At 59.5% G+C, this 16,177-nt stretch overlaps 2 protein-coding genes and 1 long non-coding RNA gene across 3 annotated transcripts; 2 read left to right on the top strand and 1 right to left on the bottom strand.

Moving 5' to 3' along the window:
* Nucleotides 1–1,016: 1,016 nt before the first annotated feature.
* Nucleotides 1,017–13,588, bottom strand: MRPL11 (mitochondrial ribosomal protein L11). Its single transcript, XM_073351629.1, has 6 exons — nt 13,479–13,588; nt 12,287–12,421; nt 2,906–3,001; nt 2,545–2,638; nt 1,715–1,874; nt 1,017–1,431 (listed from the first exon to the last, which is right to left on the bottom strand). Exons 2-6 carry the CDS (start codon nt 12,407–12,409, stop codon nt 1,326–1,328), a joined length of 579 nt encoding a protein of 192 aa, XP_073207730.1. The 5' UTR covers nt 12,410–12,421; nt 13,479–13,588; the 3' UTR covers nt 1,017–1,325.
* On the top strand, nt 5,043–10,235 carry LOC140914244 (transmembrane protein 121-like). The gene is made up of 2 exons (XM_073351627.1): nt 5,043–5,299; nt 7,584–10,235. Exons 1-2 carry the CDS (start codon nt 5,194–5,196, stop codon nt 8,534–8,536), a joined length of 1,059 nt encoding a protein of 352 aa, XP_073207728.1. The 5' UTR covers nt 5,043–5,193; the 3' UTR covers nt 8,537–10,235.
* On the top strand, nt 10,240–14,283 carry LOC140914246 (uncharacterized). Its single transcript, XR_012159825.1, has 2 exons — nt 10,240–12,410; nt 13,884–14,283. It is a non-coding gene; the product is annotated as an uncharacterized lncRNA (long non-coding RNA).
* The last annotated feature ends 1,894 nt before the right edge of the window (nt 14,284–16,177 follow it).

The raw sequence follows: 16,177 nt of genomic DNA, 5'->3' as shown, positions 1-16,177 counted from the left end.
ACCCTTGGCAATCCCAGTCCTGGGCTCCCCTTCCCCCACTCCTATTGATACCACTTAATGCTGATAACTCACAGCCAATCAAGAGTGCGTGGAGGTGCCCACGGCAGGCTGTTTGCCTCAGCAACCATGTCGTGTCCCAGCTCCAGGTAATTCTAGTCTGTCTGTTCACCTGCTTATTAGTTTCAAATAGAGATTTGATTCCCCTTCATGTTTCACCTTAAAATCTTGTGCAATGATGCTATAGATATTACCCAGCGGCTGTGCCCTAGCCCAGAGGCCGCTGGATCTCTGCACCAGGTGAGGAATCCTGGTATAAACAGCCCCCCTGCCCAACCCCAGAGGTAGCTCCATCTCAGCACCAGCCGAGGGATCGTGGTACAAACAGTCCCCTTGCCCTACCCCAGAGGGGGCCAGGTCTCAGGATCCCTGTATAAACAGCCCCATACCCCACCCCTGAGTCCCTTTCCTGAGTTAATACAGTAAACTGAGACCCTGGAGGAGGACAAGGTACTTAGGTTTCCCATCCAAAATGCATTCTGTTGGATTTATGATTCTTGATGATAGTTTGTCCTTGTTTTGTTCATTCGCCCTGCTGGGTTTGGTGTCTCTGAAATACATCCAATATATTGTAACACAATGGCTTCTCTACCACTTTCCAATCGACCTGGGTTTTGACAGAACCGCAGCTGGGCCGGTCCCCCGGATGTCTCGGCACATGGCACCATCCCTTCTCTAGAATTGCAACTGGCATTAATAATAAAGCAGCTAGTTTCCAGCCCTTGGGGTTACAAATATAATCTCCAAAGAGCTGTCCCACGTGTAACCCATGCAGCGCTAGCTGCCTGAACTACAAATGAGGGAATAGCCTGGGTCCTGTTCCCTGCCCCCCCATCCTCTCCCTGAGCCAGCCAGTCTCCCTGCTCTGGGACTGGATCTGAGCTGTCGCCCCCTCAGAGGGGAAAGGTCCCATATCCCAGGTCCCCAGCCCTGAAAACACAGACAAAGGCTGCTCCCAGTTTGGGGGTCACAGTGGGGTTTTATTGAATTGGGATTTTAATTGCATCGAAACAATTCAGCACATTTAAAGAAGGATTGGATATGAGGGGTGGGGCTAATTCCCATTCTCCATCGAGGCAATTCCATAGGCCAAAGATGGCCAGGATAGGGGAACAGGGGTGGAACAGATGGACAGACTGACATGCTGCTCCTGAGAGGATGCCCCCAGCTCCCCATGCCCAGAGTGGGGCTTTGACCCTGGAGGCCCGGAACGTGGGATCTGGACTTGCTGGCCCAGCAGTCCCTGTGGGATCCGGGGGTCCTGGAGATCATTTCTTCTTGGTGGCTGCTGCCAATGCTTGGGCTTCTGCTGCTGCCACCGCCAAGGCCTCCTCGCGCTGCTGCCGGAACACGGCATATTCCTCTGCACTGAGGCTGGTGGAGAGAGAAGAAAGGGGTCAGACTTGCCTGACATGGGAAACCTGGCTCCCAGCCCCATCTAGCACACTAGACTACACCCAGCCCCGCCTGCTCGTACCACTAGATTCCTCTCCCTGCCCACTCCTGGGGATAGAACCCAAGAGTCCTGGCTCCCAGAGCCAGGCATAGAACCCAGCAATCCTGACTGCCAACTCCCCCAGCTTCACCCACTCACCCAGAGCTGGGAACCCAGGGCTCCCGGCTCCTGCCCCGGCACAGGCTCTGTGCAGGTACTCACTCTCTCACCACCTTGATGCCCAGGGTTCTGGCGCTGCCGATGAGGGATTTCACCACCTTCTCCAGACTCGTGTCCCGCACCACAAAGTTGGAGTTCTTGGACTTCACCAGAGCGATCTCGTACAGATGCTTCAGGGTCACCATGCCTGCTACCTCGTGCCCTGTTCAGCCAGAGACCTGTTAGCTCCACCAATGGGGCCCCATCACAGCCACCGTGCAGGCCCCTTGCATCCTGACCCACAGCTCCTCTACCCCTTGTGGACCCCATGTGTCCCCCCAACCCGCAGCCCCCGTCCCATCCGGCAGAGCCCCCCAGTGGTCCACAGGGCCCCTCCAGCCAACCTGCAGCCCTCCCACAGGGCTCCTCCATCCTGACCTGCAGCTCCCATGTCCCATGGTCAGATGCAGTTCAGAGCTCAGAGCTCTAATGTTGGAAGCAGCCACCAGGTGACCCACAGGCTCTTTCTATGGGGTGCTCTTGCTGCAGGCTGTCCCCAAGAGGGTGTGTGTGGGGGTGAATCCTGGTGGCCCAACTCTCCCCCCCACACCTATTCACAGGGCATCAGGGCAGGCAGGAAAGTGAGGGGAGGCCCTGGGTGCCAATCTACAGGCCTGGTGTCCATTGTGCGGTAGCTGGGGTTCAACACGGAGGGCAGCGTGGGCACTCCCAGAGCACAGGGAGACTGCCCCCCGCCATTGGCAGGACCCTTGCCCTCACCACCCTGGGTGGCCCTGCTCCCGTATTGTGTAACCCCCTCCATACCAGTCTGGGCCTCTCCCCTCCCTCCTCTGTGCCCCCTCAGTTTGGGCCACCCCCGTTCATCTCCTCACCAGTCTGCGCTGCCCCCTTGTCGATGCCGGCAGCCGCTTTGAGGAAATAGGAGGCCGTGGGCTGGTTGATCTGGATCTCATAGGTTCTATCTGGCTGCAACACATCAAGGGGGTGGGGCTTAAACTGGGGTCCTGCCTGAGGAGATGTGGCCTTGACCTCTCTGCACCCCAAAGGGAGACCCCCAGTAACCTGCCACACACAGATCCTGCCCCACTGTGGAGGGGTGTGCTCTGGCCCAGTGGCAGTGATAGGGTGGGGCAGGATAGGGCAGTGTGGGGGGTGCCTCCCCCTGATATCGGTGCACATGGGCAGCAGGGCTGGGGGGCAGTGTGTGGGTTGGGGCAGTGGGGGCTGTCTCACCTTGACATCAATGCGCACGGGGAGTGGCACGCCCTCCTTGATGTCCTTGGTTTGCTCGTTGAAGTCCTTGCAGAACTGCCCGATGGGGATGCCCCTCTTGGGAGAGAAGCAAGGACACTGTCAGGGGGTTCGGATCCCCCACCCGCCTGCTCCATATGTCCCAGAATCTCTTGCAGCTCCTCATGTGACCTCACCCCAAACCACAGCTGGTGCTCCCCAGAGGGGAAAGGCCCTGTATCCCATTCCCCACATCTGAGCCAGCCAGTCCCCTGCCCTGGGGTCACATTTCAATGGTATATGCTCCCCCCGCCCCCTTTCCCTGTTTGATGGCATGGGGTGAGGCTACTGCGCTCCTTCCCAGAGGGGCTGGGAGTAGAGTCCAGATCCATGGTGTAATGCAGGGCTCTGAATCTGGTGGGATGAGTTGTGCGACGTGAAGTTGTCACTAATGATCAGGCCAAATAAAGCTGAATTAGAGCAGCGCTCACTGCCTCCCGGAGCAGTTGTGAGCTCCCCAGGGAACCCAGACTGCACACCCACCGTGCACACGTCCTGCCTAGACACAGCCCAAGACACACACAGCACAACCCCCATCCAGCGTGCACATCCCAGGAACCCCACACCCTGAGACACGCACAGCACAACCCCTGCCCAGCGTGCACACCCACAGGAACCCCACACGGGCAGAGACCCCAATGAGCCCTTCTGGCTACGGAGCCTATGAACCACACACAGGAAGACCTGCTCCCTCCAGCGGGAGGCAGCACCCACACTAGCCCAGGCCCCATGCCCATGCTATTGCGCCCCTTTGTTCATTGCTCTGGTCACTGTCTCTGCCCTTCCCCCAGCCCCAGGAGGGCCCTGTGCTACTATGATTGACGGGAGGACACCGGGGTGGCACCTTCTTGCCCGTCCATCACTGCCCGCCCCTGGAGAATTCCCCGCCTTGGGGCTGCAGAGCTATCAGGCCAGGCTGGCTACTGCAGGGATCTGCACCAGGACGGGCTGACGCTGGTGCTCTGGGGCCCAAAATGCTGTAGGTGTAGGCCTGTAACCCTGCCCCTGGCCCAGGAACGGACAGTCCTGCCCTAGAAGGGACTGAACTCCTGGCCCCAGGGGAATCGCCGGGGCTGCACAGGGGCTGGGACACACAGAAGGCAGCAATAATGCCACCCCTCTCCCAGAACCAGGACAGACCCCAGGTCCTGATTCCCAGCCCCCATCCCCCAGCCAACCACTTGACCCCACTGCCCTCAAGTGCTGGGACGAGAACCCGGGAGTCCTGGCTCCCAGCCCCTGCTCTAACCACGAGACCCCACTCGCCTCCCAGATACCACCCCTCAGCCAGAGCCCCTCGCCCACTCCAGAGCCCGCCCGAGCAGCCCAGGCTCCCCGCGCCACCCAGCGGCACAAGGACCCCGCGCAGACCCGGGACCCCCGGCGGGATTCAGGCCCCGCCCCCTGCGCGCGCGCACCCACGCACGCGCGCCGCTGCCGCTCCTGCATACGGGACCTGGAGGTAAGGGGGGCGGGGAACAGGCTGCCCTGCCCCCCGGGGGTCTGGCCGGGAACGCCTCCGAGCTCCGCGCGAGACGGGCAGCGGAGCGGGAAGCGATGGGGTGTCGGGGGCGTGAGGAGGACATGGGGGGATTGGGGGCCTGGGGGTGAGGAAGCAATGGGGTGGGGGAGGCCATGGGGAGATTGGGGGTGAGGAAGCAATGGGGTGGGGGAGGCCATGGGGAGATTGGGGGTGAGGAAGCAATGGGGTGGGGGAGGCCATGGGGAGATTGGGGGTGAGGAAGCAATGGGGTGGGGGAGGCCATGGGGGGATTGGGGGCCCGGGGGTGAGGAAGCAATGGGGTGGGGGAGGCCATGGGGGGACTGGGGGTGAGGAAGCAATGGGGTGGGGGAGGCCATGGGGAGATTGGGGGTGAGGAAGCAATGGGGTGGGGGAGGCCATGGGGGGATTGGGGGCCCGGGGGTGAGGAAGCAATGGGGTGGGGGAGGCCATGGGGGGACTGGGGATGAGGAAGCAATGGGGTGGGGGAGGCCATGGGGGGACTGGGGATGAGGAAGCAATGGGGTGGGGGAGGCCATGGGGGGATTGAGGGCCAGGGGAGGAGGAAGCAATGGGGTGGGGGAGGCAATGAGGGATTCTGGGACTGGGGTGCGATGGGGTCAGGCTTACAGGATCTGGGGACATATGGTAAGCCCTGACCCCCTCCCCACAGGCAAGGCAGTGCAGGGAGCAGCCAACAGACACAGGGGACTGCCCAGAGCTTGAACCAATGCCAGGGTGTGAGGCACAGACAGCCAGACAGAGCCCAAGCCCTGGACTGATGCAGGGGGAGGAGCGAGGCCTGGTCTGCTCCGAGGGAGGACCAGGATGCCCAGGTCAGTATGTCGCTCTGAAATCACCCCTCCTCTAACAAACTAGACCCCTCTCCCCTCCCAGAGCTGGGGACAGAACATCAACCCCTTTAGCATCACATCAGGAAAGTGAGATCAGCGTCAACAAACAGTTCTTCCTGTCTGACCTACTGTGCAGTGCTGCTTTTACACAACCCCACCCCAGAGGTGGCTGCATCTCAGCACTGAGCAAGGGATCCCTGCATAAACAGCTCTCATTCCCCACCCCAGAGCCAGCTGCGTCTCTGCGCCAGGCAAGAGATCCCGGCATAAACAGCCCCAGTGCCAGATGCTGTGCAGTCCCTGGCTGTCTACTAATCTGTGAAGTGCCCCTGAGAGTCCGGCTGTGGGGAGACGCTGGGAGATGACGCATCTCTGGCAGGGCAAATGAATCCAACCGACTGGGAGTGGGGAGGGTGGAGAGCCCAGGAGCTACTTGCTGGGCTGGAAGCTCGCACCAAGAAGGAAGGACAGGTCCCAGCACCCACCCCCACCTGCACGGATCATGTGTCAGGAGGGGCCATTCCCATCCCCTGTCAGAGCACACTGCTGTCACAGGGGTGGGGAAGAAGGTGAGCACGAAGGCAGCAGGCAGGTGAAGTGTGCACCACTAATGCAGGCTGGCACATCACATCCAGCTCCCAGCACGGAAGATGGACATCCCCACCTGAGCCAGTCAGTCCCCCTGCCCCAGGGCTGGATCACAGCCAGCCAGGCTGCCCCTACACAGTAAAGGTCCCAGCCCCCAGAGCCAGCCAGTGCCACCCCCAGCTGTCACACCCTTCCAAACTCCCTTCTGTATGGGAGAGAGGCAGGAAAGGCAGTAATGGGAAGAGCTCACTGAAGCTTCACTCCCTCCTCCTCCGCCCGCCAAATCCATAAATCGTGCTAGCCAAAGCTGAGAGAATCCTACCCTGCCTCCTCCCTGCAGCAACCTAGTCAATAACCACATGGGCCCTTTAACCTCTGAGAAACCCATGCTGTGTGTGCACCAGCAAGGCACCTAGCGCCTGCCTCAGGTAGGCAGGGGTGCAGGGGCTATTTATACATGGATCCCTCGCCCAGCACTGAGATGCAGCTGGCTCTGGGCTGGGGCACGGGGGGCTGTTTGTATAGGGATCCCTCGCCTGGCATGGAGATGCAGCTGGGCATGGGGCTGTTTATATCTAATCAACAGTAATGCAAGGCCACATCAAGGTGGCTGAAGCTGCTATTTGTGGCTGCCGTGTCTTGGGGGGGGGGGGCGCAAGCATGGCCAGTGTGTGTGTTTGTAGTGTTCGCTATGGGGCAGGGCAGGTAGAGGGCTCCCCTTCCCCTGGCTGCTCTCCCCTGAGAAGGTACCGTGGGGAAGGACCAGAGTGGCAAGGGCTGACCGCCTTGCTGGCCCGTTAAGAATGAGGGGACAGGGGTGCGAGAAACACTGACAGTTGCTGGGATCAGCAACCAAATACTTCGCTGCTCAACTCCTCCCTGCACACACGTGCTGCTGTTGGAGCCAGTGGTTAAAGCTGAGAGCCAGGACTCCTTGGTTCTACTCCCAGCTCGGGGCGGAGAGTGAGTCTAGTGGCTAGACCAGCAGGCTGGGAGCCAGGAGGTCTAGCCCCAGCACTGCCACTGACTCCATGTGCCCTTGGGCGAGCCGCTCTCGCTCAGTGCCTCAGTTTCCCTGTGTGCGACAGGATTGGGCTGACCCAGTTTCAGCGTCCCCATCAGGTACGGGAGCCAGCACATTCAGAACACTCCCATCACCCTGCCTGCCCCCTGTGCTCCTCAGGTAACTCCCTACAGGCACCTCCCCCACGCAAGTGGGGCAGCAACACTGAGGGCATTCTGTGCTAGAGGGGTCCCTGTGGGACTGGTGCAAGGGCCAGGGGGTGAAGGCCAGGGGGAATGCAGGGGTGCTGGGCCAGCCCCTCCACAGGAGCCCTTCAGAGAGGCTGCATTCCTGAGGGCAGCAAAAGGGGAAGTGCGTTCCCTGCAATGCAGCCTGTAGGGGGCAGAGGGGAACACAGTCCCCACCCCTTGCCCACAGCGCTAACCAAAGGGGCATTTGGAGTGACCCATTCTAGAGGCCCAGCACTAGCTCCAGGATGGTATGTGTATGTCCGGAGGCCACAGCCTGTCCGTGGTCCCCTATGGCCTGTCCTCGGTCCCTCTGTGAGGCCAGCATTAGCCCCGGGATGGTGCGTCCCAAGTCTGCAGCCTGGTCTCTTGTGGCCCATCCTGCTCTAGGCAAGTGTGACTCACCCCCCCTGCCTTTTCCCTGCAGGCGCTGCCAGCTGGCCACCCTCTGTGACCAAGTTCCCCCGCTCCATGGCACCACTGCCCCCTGCCAGCAAGCCACACGCCTGCATGTCAGCGGTGGTGATCGTCTCCACCATGGTGGCGGTGGACGTGTACCTGATGGAGCTGAGCGCTGAAGCGCAGCGGGCCAGCGTGCTGGCCCTGGCATTGGCAGGTGATCTGTGCTTCCTCTTGGTCCTGCGCTATGTGGGGGCATGGGCGGGTGCCGAGCCCCGGACCCCGCGGCATGGCTACACCATGGCACTCTGGTTCCTCTTTGTCTTCACCCTGGAGATCAAGCTATACTTCATCTACCAGGGGTACCGGGGCGATCGGCGCACCCCTGACCTGCTGGCCCGCCGTACCCTGACCCTGCTGCTCTCCATCTGCATCCCCTCCCTCTACGTGGTCCTGGTGTCCACCGAGCACTTGGAGCATGTGGCCGCCTTCCGGCGCAAGGAGGATCTGCGCGGCCGGCTCCTCTGGGTGGTGGTGGACCTGCTGGACCTGCTGGAGATGCAGGCCAGCCTGTGGGAGCCTCAGCGGCAGAGGCTGCCGCTATGGGCCGAGGGCCTGACTTTCTTCTACTGCTACAGCCTGCTGCTGGTGCTGCCCTGCGTGGCACTGGGCGAGATGGGCCTGCCCGCCCCACCCCACCTCCCACTTTACCCGCTGCTCAGCCTGCTGGCCGTCAACCTGACCACACTGGCCATCCGGGCTGCTGACCTGCTGCTCTACCGCGATCAGCGGGTCTCTGCCATCTTCATGGCCAAGAACCTACTGGCCATTGTGCTCAAGGGGTGCACAGCACTGCAATACCACAGAGCCGGGGCCAGTGGGCTCAGGGAGCTTCCCCCTGGGGACGTGCCATGTCACACACCCCGGTGTGGAGGCATGGACAGCACCTCTGGACCCAGGTTCATCCCCCGGGAGTTCTGAGTGCGCAGGGACGCTGGAACACCCACACCCTGAGTTGGAGGGACACTGGCTGTGAGCATGGGGCCAGATCCCCAGCTGGTGTTACCCAGCAAAACTGCCCTGATGTAAACTGGCCCCCAGGCTCCTTCACACACACAGGAGGGCTGAGATCACAAACCTTCCTTGGGCACAAACCACTATTCACTAAGGGATGGGACTAGCATAGAAAGGGGCGAAGAAACACCGGAAGAGCTGGGTGAGCCCAGGGCTGGCATAGCAGGGGGCTATGAGTTGGGATTGAGGGGCACTGGCAGAGCTGGAGCCCAGGACTGAGACAGGTGGGGACTGAGGGACACCAGCAGTGCTAGGGCAGGAGTCACCCCTGCCCTTTGGGCTCCACTCCTCACTGCAGCACATTGATGACCACTGCATACACTCATCACCCCTCTGTGTGGAGCTAGACTGAGACACATGGGTCCACACCCAGCTGGCCCAGTGGCAAGCCCAGGCCGAAGCACTGGATGGGCCCAATGGGTAGTGCCAGCTATGGCCCTGACATTCGGAAGGGTAGGGGGCACATGCCTGGGCCTGTCTGCTCCATGCAGGACATGGGGACAGAGGGAAATAAAGAAGAGCTAACACAGAACAGACCTTGGATCCCAATGTGCACAGAGTCCTGGGGCTGCATGCAGGGGTGGTGTACCGTGGCCTGCAGTCACCACCCCATGCCCCCAGGGGAGCGCCTGCCCTTGGCAAAGACAAGGCTGTGGAGGGGTGGAGCCCTGAGTACCCACCTCTATCAGCCAGCAAGAGGGGAGGGGAAGGGAGACGGGAGGCAACACAAGGGGCTGGGAGCCAGGACTCCTGGGTTCTGTCCCAGCCCAGTCACTGACTCAGTGTGTGACCTCAGAGAAATGTTTTCTCCCTCTTCTGGCCCTCAGTTTCCCCATCATAGAGTTCAGGGCATTCCCATCCCCTGGCAGGTGCTTAGTGAGTGACCACTGACAGCATGCTGTGAAATCCCCTATGAGGGGCAGTGGCCCCCTCTCCCATCACTGGGGAGAGGCTCACACATCGGCTCCTTAAGAGCCAGGCCCAGCCAAGTACCCCAGCAGGTCCTGGCTCTGTGCTTGGGCTACCCCATCTCCTCCCAGCTTGAGAGAAGGGACCTTAACACAGACCCTTCCCTGCACCCATCCTGCACCACTCACTTGCCCCAGCACCAGAACACGGCCACCTCTGGGGTGGGCACAGGGGCTGTTTATATAGGACTCCCTCCCCATCACCCCTTGGAGGGCAAAGGGCCAGTGCCCCATTCCCTGGCCCTGCTGTCCCAGGAGTCGGGGGGAGCAGGAATGAACCCACACGGTCTTTCCCCAAGGGCACAGTCCCTGATCTGGTCCCAAACCAGGGGGCCTGGCTGGGGACTCAGGGCTGTTGGCTCATATTTACAGTAAAAGCCTTTTGTGGGTTTTGCAGCAACCCCCAGCCCCCTCTCCAGAGCCAGGACAATCCCAGCGTGGGGGGCAGGATTCAGTGGGGTCACCCCATGGTCCTGTTACAGCAGGGCACCACATGGGGCAGCAGCAGTTGGAGGGGAGGAGGCAGCCCAGCAGGGCTCTCCACACTCCCAGCAGAGGAGAGTCCAAGTGCCCTGCCGCTGGGCCCTGCCATGCCAGGAGGCAGCATGGTCTTGGGGAAGGGTGGGAGGGTGCACTGGGCTGGGATTCAGGACACTGGGGTGCAGTCCCCACCACTGATTCCCTGCATGACCATGGATGACTCGTGGCTCCTCTGTGGGCCTCAGCTAACAGCCATCCCACCTCTGCCTGGGAGCTCTTTGGGGCAGGTCTCTTGCAGGTCTCTTGCAGCCCCCAGCATGACAAGGGCTGATCTCAGGCGGGGGAGAGAGGTGGGGTGTGTGTGCAGCACCCAGTAGAACGGTGCCTCTGGGCCCCACCTTTGTGCAAGCAGCAGCAGCTACAGACAGGGGGCTCAGTGTAAGCCTGGGGGCATTCTCAGCCATTCCAGCCCAGCCCCTCTTTAGCCATTGTCTTTAGCCTCTTTAGCCCGGAGCGCCAGCAGCAGCAGACATGACAACACACAGGTGCATCGTTGGGCAGCGCTTGCTCTAAGCAGTAGGATTGGGGGTGTGGTGGGAGCTTGTGCAATCAGATGTCAAGGCCAGAAGGGCCCATTCAAATCTTCCAGTCTGACCCCCGGGCTGGATAATCCGTCCAGGGATCCTGCAGCCTGCGCAGAGCTGCTTGTTGAGCTGGAGTGGAGCTTTTAGAGGAAGACACTAGGGCTGCATTGAGATTCCAAGCAAGACTCCCTTCCCACCCCACCCTATTCCTGGGGCACTTGTCAGAAGGGCAGATCTGCCTCCCTCTTAAACAATGGTCTATGAAGGCATCCACACATCTCTTCCAGGCCCTTGACTCTTGCTCAGTCTCTGTTGGGGACATTAATGAGCTCCCTGCTCCAGAACCGCCCCCACCCCACACGGAAGGGCTGAGAGACTGGGGATCAAGCCCCCTCGAAACCTCGTCTGGGAAAAGCTAACTCCATGCAGTTCCTGCAGCCTCTCCGTGCAAGACATCCTCCTTGGGTCACTGTGGGGCTCTTTTCTGCACCCTCTCTGATTTTTCAACACATGGCGACGCATGTGGACGTGCTACGTGGGCAAGTACGGGGCTCACCAGTAGAGAGGCAAAATCCCCTCCCTACCCATACTCACTAATCCCATTTACACAGCCAAGGGAATCACTAGCCAGTTTCTAGCCCCTTTCATAGGGGTGCATTGATTTTGTCCAGCCCTAGGCGTTTCGTCAGACTACCGTGAGGTACCAAGTCAGATGCCTTGCAGAGTCCCGATCAGTTGTATCAAGGCAGTTACCGTCAGCGACCAAGCTGTGATCTCATCCAATCACAACGCCAGAGTCGTCTGACAGACTGACTGCCTGGGAAGTCATCACCGGCATCAGTTACAACACTCATCCCTCGCAGCACAGGTCTGAGGAGCTACCGCATTTGGGGAGAGCAGGGAAGGCCTCCGAGATGCCCTCCTTCTAAAGCCACCAGGGCCAGCTGCCCCCAAGGGCTACTCCCAGCTTGAACCGTTCCTTTCCACAGACATTCAAATGAAAGACAACCCCTTGTGATTCACGAGTGCCCCATGCCCAGCCTGGCTGCCCTGATTGGGCCCAGAACCCCAACACAAAGTTCAGTAGAGCAGTATTTCTCTGTCCCCCCCGCAAACAAGGAGGAGCATGCTTCAACTGCAGAGAGCTCAAGAGCCAGTAGAGGGACTGAGCCCCACAAGAGACTCAACCCTAAAGGGTTCCGTGCCCACAACTACGTCTCCCAAACATGCCTGGGAAGGCTGGATCTCTTCCTGCCCACAAACACTGTGCCCCTGGTAACAGGTGTAAGAGGAAATCCTTTCAGAAGCTGGGGTGCTGCCCTGACATCTGCATCCAGCCAACAAATGAGAGGGGGCTAAAGACCCCGTACTGCAGGATTTGAACCACAGATCCAGCAGCCTTAAGCAGCCCAGAGTGAGAGCGGCTAACCCTGTTCCCACATTGTGAGTAGCCACAGGGGGCAGCAGGAACCTCACCAGGGGATTATTTTGGAGCATGGATGTCCCAGAAGCACCCGCTGCCCTTACAGCGAACCTCATTACCCCACACCACTGATTAAATACAGCAACCATCCCCAGCATAACAGCCCCCCCAGATCATACAGCCAGTGAGGGGCCTGGCCTACCTGCCCGAGAACAGGGCCTAGGGGAGGCCCCGGCACGGCCTGACCTGCCCGGATGATCATTCGGATGACACTCCCGGGATCGACCTTCTTCACAGCTTTGGCGGCACGGGAGATTTTTGACATGGTGAGTCTCAGCTGCGAGATGAGTACAGGGGAGAGGGAAAGTCACAGGGGGCAGCATCCAGCCCCAGGGGAGAGCGCTAGCAGGCTCTCTCTAGCACCCCGCACACTGGCACTAGGAAGGGCTCCCTTGCGGCCCAAGAGGTGCCACGGGCCTGGGGAAAGTGTTGTTTGTGTCACAGCACGGTTAGAAACCACTATTCCCAGAGGGTCCTAGTACCCCCCACCCTTGTTATACAGTCATACAGCTCAGCCCCCCCGTACACCCTCACCATAGAGCTCAGCCCCCCCCGATCCCCCAGGCCCCCGTACACCCTCACCATACAGCTCAGCCCCCCCGGTCCCCCAGGCCCCCGTACACCCTCACCATACAGCTCAGCCCCCCCGGTCCCCCAGGCCCCCGTACACCCTCACCATACAGCTCAGCCCCCCCGTACACCCTCACCATACAGCTCAGCCCCCCCGGTCCCCCAGGCCCCCCGTACACCCTCACCATAGAGCTCAGCCCCCCCGTACACCCTCACCATACAGCTCAGCCCCCCCGTACACCCTCACCATACAGCTCAGCCCCCCCGTACACCCTCACCATACAGCTCAGCCCCCCCCGATCCCCCAGGCCCCCGTACACCCTCACCATACAGCTCAGCCCCCCCGTACACCCTCACCATACAGCTCAGCCCCCCCGATCCCCCAGGCCCCCGTACACCCTCACCATACAGCTCAGCCCCCCCGTACACCCTCACCATAGAGCTCAGCCCCCCCGATCCCCCAGGCCCCCGTACACCCTCACCATACAGCTCAGCCCCCCCGTACACCCTCACCATACAGCTCAGCCCCCCCGATCCCCCAGGCCCCCGTACACCCTCACCATACAGCTCAGCCCCCCCGTACACCCTCACCATACAGCTCAGCCCCCCCGATCCCCCAGGCCCCCGTACACCCTCACCATACAGCTCAGCCCCCTTTGCGTCCCACCACCCCATGGCCCCGCCTAGCTCCTGCCCTGTGCGCCACGGCCACTCCCCAGACCTCAGCCTCCCTACCCCAGTCCCCCACGCGCCCCAGAACTCACCTGCGGCTCAGCCCCTAATATCGACTCCGCTCACCGCTCTCAGCCCAGCCTGGGCGCAGACATATTGGGGCAGGAGTCTCGGCGAACGGCATGCCGGGAGCTGTAGTTCCCCTTGGCCCTCCCCCGTGCACGCCCAGTGTATGCTGGGAGCTGTAGTTTTCACGAGCCCTTCCTGTGCTGTCCCAAGCGCATGCTGGGGGTTATAGTTTCCTCCTCCATGTTCATTCTGGGAGCTGAAGTCTTCCCCCAATGACCCAGGTGCATGCTGGGAGTGGTAGTTCCCATCCCGCCAGAGACAGAGACCCACACAGTGAGTGCTCTGTTTTATGCTGGAGAGCAGCTGGACCCATCCAAGCTTGCGAGTCCTTTTCAGTAACCCAGGGTTACTTCTCTCACCTTCTTCAGGCTCTGCAGCCAATACGGCCCTCAATCCCCAAAGGGCAGATTCCCTGCACACGCCATGCTGAGGCAGCCTCCAGCAACGCCAGCCCTAAACACTCACAAGAGTCTGGTCCGAAAACCCAGGAGAAGATATTAAAAATCATGAGGTCTGTTTTTAATGCATATATATGTGAAGGGGGGTATTGTTATCTGCCTTCTGATTTCTGAACCTTTATGGGGCACTTGGGGACAAGCTTTTTTCCACAATCAGGAGATCTGATTTTTAGTTACTTATTTTAATGAAAGTTAAGATTCTTCTTTAATGCCAAGAGTCTGGGCTCTGGGGCTTTAAGGGAAAAACCAAGTATCATGAAACTCACAATAAAATCAGCAACGTGGGGTCTCTTCCACATATAGAAACTCTTCAATATTTGTTGGCCTTCCTTAAAGTAAGTAGGAAGGCGGCTTGGTAAACCAAACCTTACCCATTTTCCCTCCTCTCCCCCCAAAAAACCCCACACATCCTTTTTGTTGTTGAAATTTGCAGATTTCAGGTTTTTTCCTGAAATGTTTTGACAAAAATAGAAGTTTTTTGAAGCGGGGGAGAGAATGGGATTTTCGTTTAGTCACAAAGCCATTTTTTTTTGCTGAAAAAACATTGCTCTGGAAAACCTTCCACAGCTTCGGGGACTTTCATAGGAAAGTCTGAGTGGTACAAAGCAGCAGGAGAGCAAATTGTTTTAGCATGGCAAGTTCTAAGGTGCTGCCTGCAGCCCACATTGCTCAGCTCCTGATAGGCTTTAATTGCACCTTAGAGGAAAATTTACTCTGTTTCCATCCAGCGGTACTGAGACTTCTCCCACCAACACTGGTTTCACTCTGGTGTAACTGCACAGACATTGATGTGTTCACTCCTGATTTACCGGGCTGCCAAGGGACAGGAAAACCAGGCTCAATGCCATTAGGTGGGTTAAAGGGCCAGATGCTTAGCAGGTATAAATCCTCTAGCTCTTTTTACATCAGCCAAGGATCTGGCCCCAAACATTTTGCAAACCCAGCTGTCGTTTAGGTCGCCCTGTCCAGCTTTGGCCAGGGACAAGATGAGAGAGGGTGCTGGGGGTGCTTGGCAGGAGTAGCGTAATGGATCCTGGGAGGCAGGGGAGGATATGACTCTGAGGTACTTAGGCGGATACTCCCCAGAGCTCCCGCTTCTCCATTCTGCCTTGCTTCTGCAGGCGGTGGTGCCAAGTCTGAGCGCCCGCCCCATTTCCCACCCCAAGCTCTCGGGCCTATGGGGCTCCCAGAAGAGGCCTGCCAGGCCTGACTCCTGCTACCTGTGGGAGCGTTGTCATCAGCAATTGTCATATACATGCTGTGTGACACACACACTGAGGTGGGCAGGGGGAGTTCAGCCATCACAACCACACCATCTTGCTTAAAACCCCAGGATTTTTCAGGATCTGATTCATACATTTTTTTATCTCTTGAGGTTGGTAATACTGCCCCCTCTCCCTCCCCACCTGCACAGTGGCCCCTGATGGCTGCCACAGACCCTAATGCCAGGCCTGCCTGCTACTGACTGATCACTGACTGAGCTCTGACTCTTCCCCCCCACCTCATCATAGTGGATCCCCACAGACACACTCACAGCTGGGACCCGCCCCCAAGAGTCCCACACAGCCCCAGTCACTGCTTCATTCCCAGACACGAGGCAGGGCCACCCATACGTGGGCCAGGGGACTCTAAGACCAGGGCTGAGCCATTTTCTGTGCCCAGCGCATGGCCCTTCCTTCCTTCCTTCCACTCCCCTCCCCACGTGGGCACCTCCTGCTAGCCCTGCTGTCTCTTGTGCTAAGTAGGGGGTGGGTCATGGGATTCACCAGCGCCATGGGGCGGGGCTGGGTCTCCCCCTGACAGTGTCTCTCCCTCAGCAGCCAGGTTGCTGAGTTGCACTGGCACCGATGCTGCCCTGCCCCAGGTGCCAGATTCCCAACTCCCGCAGTACAGATGGGCACTGGCCTGATCCCTAGCAGTCAGTGGGTGACTCTGGATTGATGCCAGGGCCCTGTCTCTCTCCCTCCCCATTTGATCACTCACAATTAATCAGCTTGTCTCATTCAGTGCCCTCAGTCCCCCAGTGCATTCTGTCTCCCCTGCTCCTCTGACCCAGCCCCTGACTGGGAAAGATTCCCCACCATCCCACAATGGGGCATTATAAACTCCCTGCCCACCTTGGGCCCCTTTGCCCCCCATGGCCTCTCCACTCAGTTCCTTTCTGGGAGACTTTATTGCCTGATGTGCCACCCTCATTCTCCGAG

The sequence above is a fragment of the Lepidochelys kempii genome, chromosome 7 (assembly GCF_965140265.1).
Source record: "Lepidochelys kempii isolate rLepKem1 chromosome 7, rLepKem1.hap2, whole genome shotgun sequence".
Lineage (NCBI taxonomy): Eukaryota > Metazoa > Chordata > Testudines > Cheloniidae > Lepidochelys > Lepidochelys kempii.
The sequence above is the reverse complement of the archived record's forward strand: the minus strand, read 5'-3'. Positions and strand labels throughout refer to the sequence as shown.

Excerpts from the sequence above, each read along its gene's own strand:
- LOC140914244 (XM_073351627.1), top strand. The coding sequence starts at position 5,194 with ATGCCAGGGTGTGAGGCACAGACAGCCAGACAGAGCCCAAGCCCTGGA. Across the intron at positions 5,300-7,583 it reads GGGAGGACCAGGATGCCCAG|GCGCTGCCAGCTGGCCACCC; the intron begins GTCAGTATGTCG and ends TTTTCCCTGCAG.
- MRPL11 (XM_073351629.1), bottom strand. The coding sequence starts at position 12,409 with ATGTCAAAAATCTCCCGTGCCGCCAAAGCTGTGAAGAAGGTCGATCCC. Across the intron at positions 3,002-12,286 it reads TAGGCCCTGTTCTCGGGCAG|AGGGGCATCCCCATCGGGCA; the intron begins GTAGGCCAGGCC and ends TTCTCTCCCAAG. Across the intron at positions 1,432-1,714 it reads GGCATCAAGGTGGTGAGAGA|CCTCAGTGCAGAGGAATATG; the intron begins GTGAGTACCTGC and ends TCTCTCCACCAG.